Here is a 15,007-nt window from a genome sequence, read left to right as displayed (position 1 = left end):
CACTAGGCTGTGGATGTTTATTATTACAGTATGATTACAGTAGTATTATAATGTAAGTGGAAGTCATCACTGAAGGACAGAGTCTTACATAGAGGAAGATGCTTTACAAAAGTTCTGGTTGTAATGGTGGGATATTTTACAACAGCTTTATTTTCCTTTTGTGCATAGCCTAAAGACACCCAGCAAGCACTTAGTAGAAAAGCATCTGCAGTGAATATGGAGAAATTCAAAAAGTTTGCAGCACGACGAAAATGGAAAGTAAGTTGTTCAATAAATCTCAAAAATGTTGGTGACACACAACTGCAGTAGCATTACCATCTCCAGGGACACATCAATGACTTTAAAAGTGGAGAAGAAGGAAGAAGAAACCCATTCCTCTGTCATTTGGAATAAATTCAGTGCTTGAGTATGGTGGTATGGAAGAAGACCTCTTTGTTACTGATCTGCATATAAATGCTTGTGTGTGGATTGTTTGTTTTGTGCATGTAGCTGTATGCTGTCATCATTTGCCTTGGTAATGTTTTCAGAGAAAAGCCACTTTTAAGTGTAGGTACATGTTTTTGTGACAGTAATCCCAGCAAGTGAAACATCCCTTAAGCAGGTCCCACAGAATTAATTATTCCAGTAGTTATGCCAACACTCAACAAAGTAGAAAGGAAAAACTAGTTTCTTCCACAAGGGATTTTTGGTCTGAGACTGCCAACCTATTCAGAAGGTTGGCATCACTTAATCTTTCCAGAAATGGGGCGAGGTATTAGCTGAAAGCACTGATCTGTGCAAGGAGCAGTTGGGATAACACAGTTATTCCTCCTCCTTAAGCATCCACCTTGGGGAATTCACACTGATGCTAAGCAAGGGCAGGACTGTTGTATGAAAAATCTGTTTATCATGAGGAGAGATGACACATGAGACAACAGAGGAAGCTATTATTAGAAAAGGAGTTTTAGTCATTGTCACAGAGCCCAAGAAACAGGATGATTTTACTAAGCTATGGACCAAAGGCACAAAATACCCAGCTATGCTGTGCCATTTTTTGCCATAGGTGCGTTAGGTGAACATCTATGGTATTTATAAAATTTAAGTACTAGTCTGCTGCCCTATAATGAAATGGCAGGTCTAGGAATATCTTAAACCATTTTGTAATACAGCGTTTAAAGGAATGCTGTCAGCTAATTTACACTGTTTATGTTTTCTGTGTGTACATACTTTAAAATGTGTACCTGTAAATGTTTTCAATGTGAACAAGAGGATGTAATACACATCTTTCTTTCTTTTTTGCTTTCTATTTGAACAACTTGGTGAAATATTACCAATCCAAATATATTATGTAGCTTTGCTTAGTGCATATGAATAGCCTGTATGGATTAAAAATGTCAAAAGAAATTAACGGTTGAAACGCAATATAAAAAGGAGATGGAGGGTGTTGAAGTCAAACTTCAGTTTGCTTTGCTAACATGACAGTATTCCTTTAAAATCTCTGCAATAGAATCTTATCTCAAGTATTCTGTTTTGATTTTTTTTTTTACATATAGCTTTTTTCTTCTTATTTTTAAAAAGCAATCAGTGCGCTTAATATCCTTGTGCCAAAGATTATCAAGATCTTTCTTGTCCAGAAGTAACATGAGCGTCGCTAGGAGTGATGATACTCTGGTAAGTGTGTACTTACATGCTTAGAATGCTTTGCTACATCTGAAAGTTAACATTTTCTGAAATGATTCTAACAGAAATATTGGGCTATTAAAAATGTGCATAATTTTCTCATATCTAGGAAGAAATAGATTTTAAGGCTACAGAGGTCAGTTATCTGTGGTCTGATCTCCCTCATGATGCAAACCTTGAAATTTAATTTATTAATTACCCAGCTGAGGCTGATAGCTAGTGCCAGAAAGTCATCTGGTTTTGGTTTTGAAGTTTTGAATCAGGAGGATTTTTTGTACTGTGGCAATTATAATGTGAAAAAGCTGCATCTGAATTTTTTATGGCACTGTGTACAGTAAAATAATACTGCTTTTTTTTAACATAATATTCAAAATCATTGAGACCCCCTTAGATCCAATGAATGCTAGGCAGTAGTATCACAAAAAGCATTTGTTAAGGAGGAAATTTTAAAGTTGGACAGTATTCATTTTGTGGTATTATATGTCTACTAGATTTAAGTAGTCAAGAGCAACTGCTGTATGCTTTGTAATTGCAAATGCTTGTAAATCCAAAAGCATTCTTATTTAGCTTACTCTCCAGGTTTTAATACACACTCCACAAATTCCCTGTGATCAGCAAAGTATGTATGTTAATATGTTTAGAGCTGGGTAACCTCATCTTTTCTGAACATTTATAGGATCAAACTTGAAAAATTCTACAAAGCTCTTTTTATCCATATTATGTTCCCTGTCTTCCTCCTGTGCAACTCCACACTCTTGTTTCCACTTTTCCTCCTCTCAGCTTTCTGCTTCCATGCTCTTTGTTCTCTCAGTCTTGCCCTCCTTTCCCTGACTCCTCCACCTCAGTTATCAGTATGCCTTTTAACACTGAATCAGTATTTCACACCGGTGTTGGAGGAGGAAGGATTGTAGCCTAATGTTAGTGTCCTAAAAAATCTGAAACCCCAAGAGAGAGGAGGCAAGAGGGATCGAAATATTGGGCTCAGTGAATTTCATTTCTTAGACATTCTAGTGCATGGGAGAAAAATAAAGTTAAACCTGCAGACGTATCTAGGCTCATGACATGTTCTAGATTTTTCAACTGGCCCATTTGAATGGATGAAAGCTTGCTCCAGAGTACCTCTCCTGTGTCACATTCCTGGCTGGCGTGAAACTTGATACTCCAGCTTGTATTTGTGTACCTCTTGGTTTTTTTAATGTTCACATATATGCATGGAATTAGTTTCATTTCATGCAAGTATTTCATCTATTGAAAGTCCTAGGAGGAAAAAGAAAATACGCCTAATAAAAGAATCTCAATGAGTAATGGGTCCATGTACAAAGAAGAGGGAAGCATATTGTACTAGAAAAAGTGTGGGGGTTTTGGTGTGGGTTTTCAAATAACATGTGTACATGTTAGCCATATGCTTTACAATACAACTTGCAGCTAAAGCACTCTTAAAGATTTTAAAAATTTTACTTTTAAAATTTTTTTAGATGTCTTGGCAGCTGTTGAGGTAGGGATTTTTTTCCTTGAAGCTAACAATTTTTCTTCTTTCTCATTTAATTACAAGGATGAGGAAGATTCTTTTGTGATGAAAGCTATTATTCATGCCATCAATGATGACAATGTTCCTGGATTACAGCACCTTCTGGGATCTCTGACAAATTACGATGTCAATCAACCCAACAAGGTAGTGTGGGTCTGTGTTGAGATGTGTGGGGGACTAGCTATCATCCTGTTGAATAGAGAAACGTGGTTGTAATATAGAAATGTAACACCTGGAATAAAAAGGAAAAGACAAGTGGATTCGAAATAATTCTGCCTTTCTTTAGGAGAAATTCTAAAGTGTTCTGTGTTCAGTCTTCTCAAACTACCTGCAAATGCAGCCTAAAATGTTTTTTTTTTTGCTTAGGCCTTTGAAAAAAGTATTAATCAAATCTGTTGTCAAGAGCTGTGGTGTATCAGATATCAGCCTTTGCTTTTGCTTGCTGTTGTTATTTCTTGTGGAAGATGAAGATGGCAGAATATATAGGAATAACCAGACTGACAAAACAGACTTTGCAAGCACTGTTAGAAGCAAAAGTCCCATACTGCAGAAACTAGTTATGTGAACGTAACGCAATGTTAGTGCTGCTGTACTAACAGGATTATTGGAACTGAGACCAAGAGACCAAATTTCTGTTGCTGGTTCTGCTGTTTAACCTTGGATAAATCATCTCTGCTGTAATTTTCGCTTTTTGAATGATTCTACTGACCTTCATTATAAAGTACTTCGAGAAATATTCATGAAGAGCACTATAGAAGTAAAGCTTCTCTTATTTTACTGTGATGGGTTCTTGAACTTTTCAAGAAATCACTGTATTTTTTGTTTTAATGGTGCAGTGCCATTGAACTTTCCTTGTTTCCTTGTTTCCATTGAACTTGTGTCTTTGTGGTGGTGTGGCAAACACCTTAGGTAGTCTGGCTTGAAATGTAGATATAAAGAAGTTGCAAAGAGGAACATCCTTGTCAAATATACCTGATAAGAGCTTAACTTTAATATTCCTAATTTGAAAAGCATGCCTTTAATGTGTGGTGTGTCATGTAGTAAATGTGAATTCATGCCAAAAATCTGGAAGATCGCTGTGCAATACATTTCTTCGAACCAAAGGGACAAACTATTTTCTATACAGTATTCCCTGAAGATTTAATTTGAAACTGGAAATTCAGAGATGCCATTCGATGCCTGCCTTTTATTCCACTCTATTAATCCTCCAAAAGTTAAATATGTCGTTCTTGCTTGTATCTCATTGTTAGCATGGAACACCTCCACTACTGATTGCTGCTGGCTGTGGAAATGTTCAGATGCTTCAGTTGCTTTTAAAGCGTGGATCCCGTATTGATGTTCAAGATAAGGTCAGGGTTCTGCTTTGTCATCGTTCTGTATAAGTTTTTAAGTACAGTTAGCAGAGGACAAGCAGTTCAGACCAAGTTGTATTGGAAATGAAAAAATCTGGGCCGTATGCTCTGTTATCTGTCTTCCACAGCAAAAAGATAAAAGCAAATCTTTAATAATGTAACTTGTAACTTGCGTATCCTCTGATGTTGATCGCTTTAGTAGCTGAAGTAATTTGAATGATGTTAATCTTAAAATGTAGTTCATGCTCACTAAATTGCCTCAATTAGTTCAAATTAGTGATTGCCCTAAAACACAGTGGTGAAATTTATTTAATATGGAATGATAAATGCACATTTTAGTGTTGAGGAATATTGCAGTGAAAACTCGTATGTGATGGAGGATATGCTTTGCAACAATTTTTTTTCAAAATGTGTTGTAATGGTCTGGGATTCATTTAAACCAAACTTGAGGCACTGGCTGCTTCTCTATCTAATAGGCAGTAAAGTAAGCACAGAAAGGTTTTTATCTCATGACTGTTCTTTCCAAAAAACTCCCTTACAAGGGGGAAGAGGGTTATCCTTGCAAACATCAGTGATCCTGTTAGTCATCTTATGGGGTTTTTTGTTGTCATTGTTGGTATGTGGGGTTGCTCAACTAATTTGAAGGTTTTTTTTAAAATAGATTCATATATGCTTGAATAGCTGTTCAGTATATCTGTGTACATCTTAAGTGCATGTATGCCTCATTTGAAAATCTAGAATTAGGATTCTAAATGTATCGATAGCATCTGTAATCAAATATTTTTGACAGGCTGGATCTAATGCAATCTATTGGGCTTCTCGACATGGTCATGTAGAAACACTGAAATTTCTCAATGATAATAAATGTCCTTTGGATGTTAAGGATAAGGTAAGAAAAAAATTCTTGTCATTTTTCATGCCGAGGCCCTTTTTTTTGATAACTTTATCTTAGCAAAGAGAGAGGTCTTTCAATTGGAATAATTTTCCGCTGTGCCATAGTTCCAAGAATGTAACTGGGTTTTGTTATTGTGGTTTTATAAGCTGACATATAGGGCTGTGATAACACAGCTTTAAAGTAGCTGGATGTACTGATTATTTTCCTGACAAATGTTAACCAAGCGTGCATATTAAATGTGGTGAGTACATGGTGGGTAGGTGGGGAAGTACAAACCTAAATTAATTTTCGCTTGAAGACTAGATTTCTCATTGTAACTCAGGGTAAAATCGTGATTCTGTTTTTCATTCCTCTTGATTGAAAATCACTTTTGTCTGACAAGTAAATTTGACTGTTATTAAGTTGAGTATAATGAAGCCTAACAATTTATAGCTGATGAGCACTTACCTTGTCTCCAGCAGTGTTACTTGAGCAACATTTGCCCTAGAAACTAGTTGCTGTTAAAATCTTATACCACAGCGATGGTTTTATACTAGCCAAAGCTCCAGTACAGAGGCGGTTACACTTGTGAAACACAGTTTGCTTTGCTGAGGGAACTAGTGTGAGGCAAGGCACGTTAGCAAAATTAGTGTTCAACTCCTGATAAGGCTACTAGGAAAAAGGTTATTCTCTTAATAAACTACCATTTCTTTTTCATATAATTTCAACAAAAGGCTGCGAATAATTACACATACTGACCAAAACACACCAGGATATACCAAGGTGTTAGGCCAACTCCTTACATTTCTATATACAGGACAGAGGGGAGGCATATGGAAATAGTATGAATAGAAGTAGGACTTATGTTTCAACACTAACTGCACGCACAGCTACCACCTCATATTGTGCGGAAATCCCATTGTGGCTGTGACCTGGAACAAACTAAGTAGGAAAATAAGTTCTGGAAAAGGAAGGCCTTTGAAGAAATAACCTGTCAGGTGGTGGCATATCTGTCATGTACAACTACAATTTGTAAGGGGGAGATCTCTGCTGGCCGCAGCTGCTGCTGCGCTATGGGGAGTGGGGAGTACCCCATGCAGCATACAGGCATTCAGGCTGTACACGGTGGTGTATATCTAGGGCTGACATACGAAATTACACTGGCATGTTCTTCTGTAATTGCAGTCTGGGGAGACCGCTCTCCACGTCGCAGCTCGGTATGGGCATGTGGATGTGGTTCAGTTTCTCTGTAGCGTTGGATCCAATCCAAACTTTCAAGACAAGGTGAGTCATGGACGCTGTCTATTTTTCTTCAACAAATAAGGTTTTAGTATGAGTTGTCAAAACTTCTAGTCTTGCCTTGCAGCCTCTGGCATGTTTGCATTTGAAAAAAATAACAAAATTATGGAGGTTTCAATACCTCTTAATAGACGAAGATTACTCAAAAAACAGTGTGCATGAACCAACTACTGTTATAAAACAAAGGTTCTCTCAAATATGAAAGCTTAAAGATGGAGAAACTCAACATCGTGAAGGTATGGGTGGTTGTGTGTTCCTTGTGAGTTCAGCTAAAGCTTTTATTAGTTTTTACCTTGACTTCAGCTTATCATGGGACTTTTCTGAGGTCTCAAGCACTCATTTTTTAAAATGAGAGGAGGGCTCAGGAGGGCTTCTTTGGAGCTCTGAACTCTTGAGAGAAAACAGGAAAGAAAAAGCTTAATAGAAAAAAAAAGTATTGTTTAAGCAGCAACAGGCCAAGGGACCACAGGGCGTGCTGTTCGGCTATTTCTTTTTCTTCAGATTTTTACAGAAATCTTGAATACAGTCAGAGTCCTCTAATAATATCGATTGTCTCCTCATTGATATTTGCCAGGTACAGAAAGGATGTCCCACTGCTTAGGATTTGATAGAATTACTTTTTTGCTAGGTTTTAATCTTCCCTGCTTTTCCTTGGGCTACTTTCAATAGCTACTTTCAATAGTGTTTTTGTACAACATTTGAGTTTCTTAATGGTGTTCCATGTAATTGTTATGAAGTACAAGAAGACTGAAGGTGAGTATTTTGAAGCTTCCTGGTTTCACACAAAAAGCAAATTAGAACTTTAGTCACAACTGAACTCAAAACGCCTACAGTTTCAAAGGCTTGTTGTGATGTGCGTTTAAAGGACTTGGGTTTCTAAGTACCCAAGCCACTGCCTGCACTCCTAAATCATGAGGATATGCTTTTTGAACGTGGTAAGCGGAGTGGTCCGCCTCAAACTGCAAGTCTAGTGGGATTTGCATCTCCTTGGTGAGCGATCTGTTTTAAACCCTGGATTAGTCCCTCAGCGCACAGGATGTAGAAGTTGCTCATGAACAAGGATCAGTTTTCGAGTGAGAGAACCGAGACAGTTAGCTTCAGGAGCATGGAAACATCTATACTAAAATTGATGACATGCAAGGTGTTGTCAATAGATAGTTTTATGGTGAGAAATATGGACTCTCAGAATCCAGGTAATGATGAAAATCTAGCGCATTACTGTAATCACTTAGTATGCCCGCAGGAATTATTCTTACTTTGAGAATGTCAGCATTAAAAATCGCAACATCTTGTATAGGGCTTACTTAGTAGATGGTCTTTTCTCTTTCATGTCATCTTCCTGTCTTTCTAAGTTAAGCCGGGGAATTGTTCCTCCTAGCATTTGGTTCATGTGTGCTGGTTTTCTTATTTCTCATGTTGATAGGAAGAAGAAACGCCACTGCATTGTGCAGCTTGGCACGGCTACTACTCTGTTGCCAAAGCCCTCTGTGAAGCAGGTTGTAATGTGAACATTAAAAACAAAGAAGGGGAGACTCCGCTCCTGACAGCATCTGCTAGGGGTTACCATGATATTGTGGAATGCTTGGCAGAACACGGGGCTGACCTTGATGCAACAGACAAGGTTAGTTTGAGTTGCTTTTGGTCAGGAACTATGGTCAGAGATCACAGGTGTTGCAGAGCCATATCTCTGAACTGCTTATTTGAATGCTGCAAGCCAGTGTTGTTTCCATGATGCGGGTTCTCTGAGCAGTTCACACGGACACTGCTGATGACTGCAGTAGTTCTTAAAATTGCCCACTGATTATTTTCCAGGATTGGGTTTTTACTTATTCATTATCACCTTATCAATTATCACCTTATGAGTAACACTCTATGAAAAATGGCAAGAATACTGGGTTCTGTAATTGGCAACAAACTATTAATTTAAAGGAAAAAGATGGATTTGCTGTTTGCCTTTGATTCCTGTGGGCTCAATAAATCACAACTATTTCCAATAAGCTAAATTCCAACTATTTAAAAATATAGCTTAGTTTGATTCAGAATCATTTTTTGTCTTCCATGGTGTAGTCACAACAAATACATTTTGCATTTCATTCTTTATACTTTTGGTATGCTTTTAGCTACCTGTATTGCTTATACTTACTAAAGAGTTACTAAAGCAAGTTCAGAAAAAAGTTTTTTCTTCTAGAATGATTAAATTGTTTTTTTCCAGTCACATTGTCTCTTTAAGTTGTTCCACAGAGATAGAAAGCTTTGTCTCTAAAGTTACTGATCACTAAGCAGATTGCATGACTTTTGCATCACTAACTTCTGTCAGTGAACAGTAGAGTGGTTTACAATATTGAGCTGGTTGTTAACAGTTGGTCACTGTCCCACCTCCTAGGGAAATCATCAGTAGAGAATGTGTATTTGCATTTCATCCGTTCCACTGCAAAGCCCTGTGGCTTAACAGAAATTTGTTTTCATCCCATAGCTGATTTGTTCTGACAGATGCTGTGCATCTCCCTGCCTCCACCCTCAAAATACAAATAAAAAACATTGTGATTCCTGAGGCCAGGAGACGCACCCAGTCACATGAAATGATTGTGGCTCTGCAAAATGCTTTGACTTTTAGCACTATCAAATCTCTCTTACAAGCTGTCTTGTGATTTCAGGATGGTCATATAGCCCTACACCTTGCTGTGAGAAGATGTCAAATAGAAGTAGTTAAAACTCTCATGAGTCAAGGATGTTTTGTAGATTTCCAAGACAGACATGGCAACACTCCCTTGCATGTGGCCTGCAAAGATGGAAATGTTCCTATTGTGATGGCACTCTGTGAAGCAAGTTGTAATTTGGATATCACTAATAAGGTAAATGGAATATGGGTACTGAACTACTTTGTTTAATAGCTTACCTATTGCATTAGATGACTTTTTTCAGTTCTGTGATAGGAAAAATGTTTTTCCTTTTATTTTTTCTCTCTTAAAGTGAACAAATGCAAAGCATTAAATTACTTGCCTTGCAAATTTACCTAAGTTTGTTTCAGTTGAATAGGTGATTCAAGATCCATGAAGAAGGAACCCAAGTGAATTATCACAGTGTATTTTGCCACTCACTTTTAATGTTGAAGTATATGACAACCTTCTTCCCTAGCTGTGTAGCTTTGCTTTGTGCAGATTAGATTTAGGTGCTGAAGAATAGATGAAATGCATTGCTGCTGGCCTAAGCAGGTGTGATTTAATAACAGTAATTTATATACAGAATTGAAGACTGGTACATTTTTATGAAAAATCTGCTTTGAATTCTTCCAAGTTGCATGAAAAGATCTGCACTGTCATTTAACAAGGAATTTAAATCAACTGCAGATTCTATTCTCGGTTATAAAAATAAGTGCTGCATTGGTTGGTTTATGTTTTTCTGCATTGAGTTGACTTATTAAAATAACTCCTAATCAAGCACTTAGAATAGAATAGCTATAATTTATCTATTAAATAAGTTGTCACTGTCAGGGTACAGGAAATCTCAGAATTAAAATGAACTTCAGAATTAAAAAGCACTCCTCCAAAGAGAATGTTTAATTGCTTCTCCTTAAACTTTTACATACTAGTGCCTTGTGCGCTTTGCCTGTTGTGCTAGTGTTGCAGTGCATGGGATAACTGAATGTTGATGCTTTACAGTATTGACATTCTGGCTTTCTTCCTAGAGATATTTAAGAGACAAGTAAGCTTTTTCAGGAAACTTCCCTTTGGTTAGTTTGAATAGCTTAACGTCAGCCATTGGACTCTGCTGACAGGCTGTGGGGCTTAGGGCTTGATATTTAGCTCTGAGTGTCCCTCTTTGCTTTACTTAATTTTTGTATGCTACTAAGTTTCAGAGTTGTTCATAGGAGTATTTATGTCACTATTTGCAATTTTTTTGATGTGGGAGTTGTAGCTTCTTTGTTTTTCTGTAAAAGTACGTACTCTGACAATAACATTTTGCTAGTTAACACTTCCATTTATTACCAAAGCACTGACCTTCTCTGTATAAGCCAACTAAAGAAAGTTGTGTTGGCTTGAGAGTTGTCCAGTGCAATCACTTTTGGTTTTAATAATTAAAATCATAGAATCTTCATGGTTAGAAAGGACCTTTAAGATCATCAAGCCCAACCATACACAAACACCAAAAAAAAAAAACAACAACAAAAAAAACCCAACCAAACAGACAACCTACAACCTCTGCCACTAGACCATGCCCTGAAGTGCCAAATCTAGACGTTTCTTAAACACCTCTAGGGATGGCGACTCAACCACCTCCCTGGGCAGGCTGTTCCAGTGCCTGACCACTCTTTCAGTAAAGTAATTCTTCCTAATATCTAATCTAAACCTCCCCTGCCGCAACTTCAGACCATTTCCTCTGGTCCTGTCATTATTCACCTGGGAGAAGAGGCCAACACCCACCTCTCTACAACCTCCTTTCAGGTAGTTGTAGAGGGCAATGAGGTCTCCCCTCAGCCTCCTCTTCTCCAAGCTAAACATGCCCAGTTCCCTCAGCCTCTCCTCACATGACATGGTCTCCAGACCCCTCACCAGCCTGGTAGCTCTCCTCTGGACACGCTCCAGCGCTTCAATGTCCCTCTTGTACAGAGGGGCCCAAAACTGAACACAGTACTCGAGGTGAGGCCTCACCAGTGCCCAGTACAGAGGCATGATCACTTCCCTGCTCCTGCTGGCCACGCTATTCCTGATACAAGCCAAAATGCTCTTGGCCTTCTTGGCCACCAGGGCACACTGCTGGCTCATGTTAAGCTGGCCGTCCACCAGCACCCCCAGGTCCTTTTCTGCTGGGCAGCTTTCCAGCCACTCTTCCCCAAGCCTGTAGCGTTGCTTGGGGTTGTTGTGACCGAAATGCAGGACCCGGCACTTGGCCTTATTAAACCTCATACAGTTGGCCTTGGCCCATTGATCCAGCCTGTCCAGGTCCCTCTGTAGAGCCTTCCTACCCTCAAGCAGATCAACACTCCCACCTAGCTTGGTGTCATCTGCAAACTTACTGAGGGTGCACTCAATCCCCTCATCCAGATCATTGCTGCCAAGTGAAAAAACTTCCAATAATGAGCTCCCCAGTCCTGCCTCTTAGCTTAAACCTGATTGACTAGGCAATTACATCCAAATCCACAGCTGGGAAGACATTTTGGGGAAGGTGAGTTAATGCAGCACAAGGCTGGGTTAGCACCTGTTTTCATAATGGAGAATGCTGAGCTAGGATTGGTGGCCTGGCCACAAGCATGCTGTGGAATAAATAATATTCAAGTGTTCAGTAGGGGTGGGATCATGGCTACAGAAGCTGCGGTTAACATTTGTGTCCTGTTACTCTTTAGGAGTCATGTATACTAGAGTGATTTTGTTTGAGTCTTAGCAAATAGATAGCCTTTATTTCTACTGGTCTCCTTCAGCAGCAAGTCCTGTAATGGGAGTGCATTAACATAATCACCGTGCATCCTTCGTCCTCACATCTGGCATTGTCCTATGTGTACATAACACTGACTGAAGGCACCATTTGTTTCTTCCACAGACTTATGTGCAGTAGAACATCGTATGCATTTATTTGAGTTGTGGTGTAGGGCTTTGAGGAGCCAGGCGTCTTTTCAGTTTCCAGTTGTCAGAAAGTTAGCTTTGCTTTCAAATACTCCTTTGAGAAGTAAGTTTGTGAGTTTGTTTCTGAATGTAGGGTTGGAACAGGGAGAACTATATTGGAAACACAAAAGTGTGTGAAAGTATAGTAAGAGGAGTTACAAGCAGAGAAAACATGGTAGTGATCTTTTTAACAGTAGCTCTGAATGTGAAAGACCAGAAGTGGATGTCATGAGAACCTGTTGTCAGTGGAGAGATTCAGAGGTAAAAGCAAAAATTGGGAAAGGAATACTTACAGCTCTTTCTTCTGTCACTGAAACCACAAATTCCTTCAGACTGACTTCTTGCATTCATCCCTTTTATTCCTTTGGATGGAAGTGGGGAGACTGCAGATAGGTAATCTTCAGTAATACTTGGATTGAAGTAGAATCCAGAACTTTAAAGGTAAAGGACTTAGTGTTGCTTAACTGCTTCATATTTAATTAAGCAAAATGCAGTCAAATTTACAGGAAATTAGAAAGACATTTTGAAATATAGCCAAAAAACTCTAAAGGATTCCTTCACAGTTGTGGGGGATTTAGCTATAAAATTGTTTCCCATGTTTTAAGTAGGCAGTCTGGCCTTTGTTTTTAATTGAGCTTTAAGCAGTTGTGCATCAGCTTTTTTCTTAAAATTTTTGCTTTGTACTTTTTCTTAGAGGTTTTGCAAGACTTTTGCTGTGTATCAGTGTGCATAATTGTACAGTATGTTCAATTATTAGTTATAAAATTTGGAGTGATGTTCTTGTACTGACATAATGACACCTTTTTTCGCCATGTTAGTATGGAAGAACACCTTTACATCTGGCAGCAAACAATGGCATTCTTGATGTTGTCCGGTTCCTGTGTCTTGCTGGTGCCAACGTAGAAGCTTTAACCTCTGTAAGTATTGATACTCTTAAGCTTCTTGCTTCTTTTATGTATCATAGTAGGAAACGAATTCATCTCTTCATGTGTGTGGGGGAAATGGTCTAATATAATAACATTTTGAAAATAAAATAAAAAAAAAGGTTAGGCTCTTGAATGTCCACAGCTTGAAAAGCGTTCTCTGTTGTCAACTTGTTCCCTTCTTACAACTGAATTTGGTACAGTACAACTATAGCTTCATCTACACCTAAGAATTTCTTCACCTAGAATTACTTGTAGCATTGTGGTTTCTGTAAGCACAGTGGGCCGTTGTCATTAAGATGTATGAAATTTCACATCAGGTACTGTTACCATACAAACGTATTGTATTTATCTTAAATAGTTTTCATCTTTTCAGTGGATAAAAAGGTTTTATTTTCATGGTGGGAGATGTGTGGGTGCATGGATGAGTGAACCAGCATGCAAGTATCCTTGTAAAACAAATAATTTATGTCAGGTCAGTCAGCACCACTGGTTCCAATTAGCACCACTGAAGGTATTTTTCATTCTCACTAAAGTGAGAAGTGTCCTCCTAGGTGACATATCCACAGCAGGAATGAAGTGTCCTTCATCATGCACACCTCATACGCACGATACATTATAGGCATCATACGCATCGTTTACCTATGTTTTGAACAAACTAACCATGTATTATTTTCATATGCATTGGATCGGTTAACGTTGCTACTCGCCCTAACCAATGCATTGTGCATAGGAATAACTATCGCTCTGTATATTGAAATCATGTCGTGATTAGACTTCAGTTGAGTCCATGTTTTTCAAAATTCTCCTTACAAAGTATCCCTGAGGTGGCTGAAATGGAAGGAAAAAGGAGAAAAGTTCCATTTCATTTGCTTTACCCATTTGGTAGAAAATACTTTTTTTTATTATTTTATTTTCCTATACATTTAGCACTGTGCTTTTTTCCTCTAAGTGTGTACCTCACGTGGCAGGACAAAGCTTGCAAAAAGCAGTCATTAAAACCAGTGAACTTGGAATTGTGGCTTAAACAAGTTTAGGATCTAAAAATGACTCTTTGATAACTACTAGATTGTAGATTACCACGTCCCTATTAATCACTAATAATGAAATGTGAATGCAGTGGAGATTGTGGGGTGTTTTACAGATTTTCCTTTGTCACCTGTTTTTGTCCCTTTCCTTTTTTTTTTTCCCCTGTTTCCCCTGTTTCCCCTGTTTCCCCTGTTTCCCCTGTTTCCCCTGTTTCCCCTGTTTCCCCTGTTTCCCCTGTTTCCCCTGTTTCCCCTGTTTCCCCTGTTTCCCCTGTTTCCCCTGTTTCCCCTTTCCTTGTTTCCCCTTTCCTTGTTTCCCCTTTCCTTGTTTCCCCTTTCCTTGTTTCCCCTTTCCTTGTTTCCCCTTTCCTTGTTTCCCCTTTCCTTGTTTCCCCTTTCCTTGTTTCCCCTTTCCTTGTTTCCCCTTTCCTTGTTTCCCCTTTCCTTGTTTCCCCTTTCCTTGTTTCCCCTTTCCTTGTTTCCCCTTTCCTTGTTTCCCCTTTCCTTGTTTCCCCTTTCCTTGTTTCCCCTTTCCTTGTTTCCCCTTTCCTTGTTTCCCTTTTTTCTTTCTTTTCCCTTTTTTCCCTTCCACTACAGTTCAGCCTGTAGTGGATATCTACAGCCCCATCTTGTTCATAGTTTGGATAAAAATAGGGAACTTCATTCTGTTAATTTCTTTTTCATGGAAGCAAACGCTTTTTTTACCTGTTATCTCAATCAATAAATTGAACTTCCAGATCTGAGTCT

The 15,007-nt window shown here is 38.6% G+C and overlaps 1 protein-coding gene across 3 annotated transcripts in view; it reads left to right on the top strand.

The window, feature by feature from the left end:
• DAPK1 (death associated protein kinase 1) overlaps positions 1-15,007 on the top strand; it is a 90,810-nt gene that overhangs the window by 57,023 nt on the left and 18,780 nt on the right. For all 3 annotated transcript variants that reach the window (XM_063319717.1, XM_063319716.1, XM_063319718.1), the window contains 9 exons: positions 169-258; positions 1,558-1,650; positions 3,212-3,331; positions 4,438-4,536; positions 5,330-5,428; positions 6,599-6,697; positions 8,136-8,333; positions 9,367-9,564; positions 13,128-13,226. In XM_063319717.1, coding sequence (XP_063175787.1) covers positions 169-258; positions 1,558-1,650; positions 3,212-3,331; positions 4,438-4,536; positions 5,330-5,428; positions 6,599-6,697; positions 8,136-8,333; positions 9,367-9,564; positions 13,128-13,226 — 1,095 coding nt within the window. The remainder of the gene's footprint in view (positions 1-168; positions 259-1,557; positions 1,651-3,211; positions 3,332-4,437; positions 4,537-5,329; positions 5,429-6,598; positions 6,698-8,135; positions 8,334-9,366; positions 9,565-13,127; positions 13,227-15,007) is intronic.

The sequence above is a fragment of the Chroicocephalus ridibundus genome, chromosome Z (assembly GCF_963924245.1).
Source record: "Chroicocephalus ridibundus chromosome Z, bChrRid1.1, whole genome shotgun sequence".
Lineage (NCBI taxonomy): Eukaryota > Metazoa > Chordata > Aves > Charadriiformes > Laridae > Chroicocephalus > Chroicocephalus ridibundus.
This window is presented reverse-complemented; position numbering and strand designations above follow the sequence as displayed.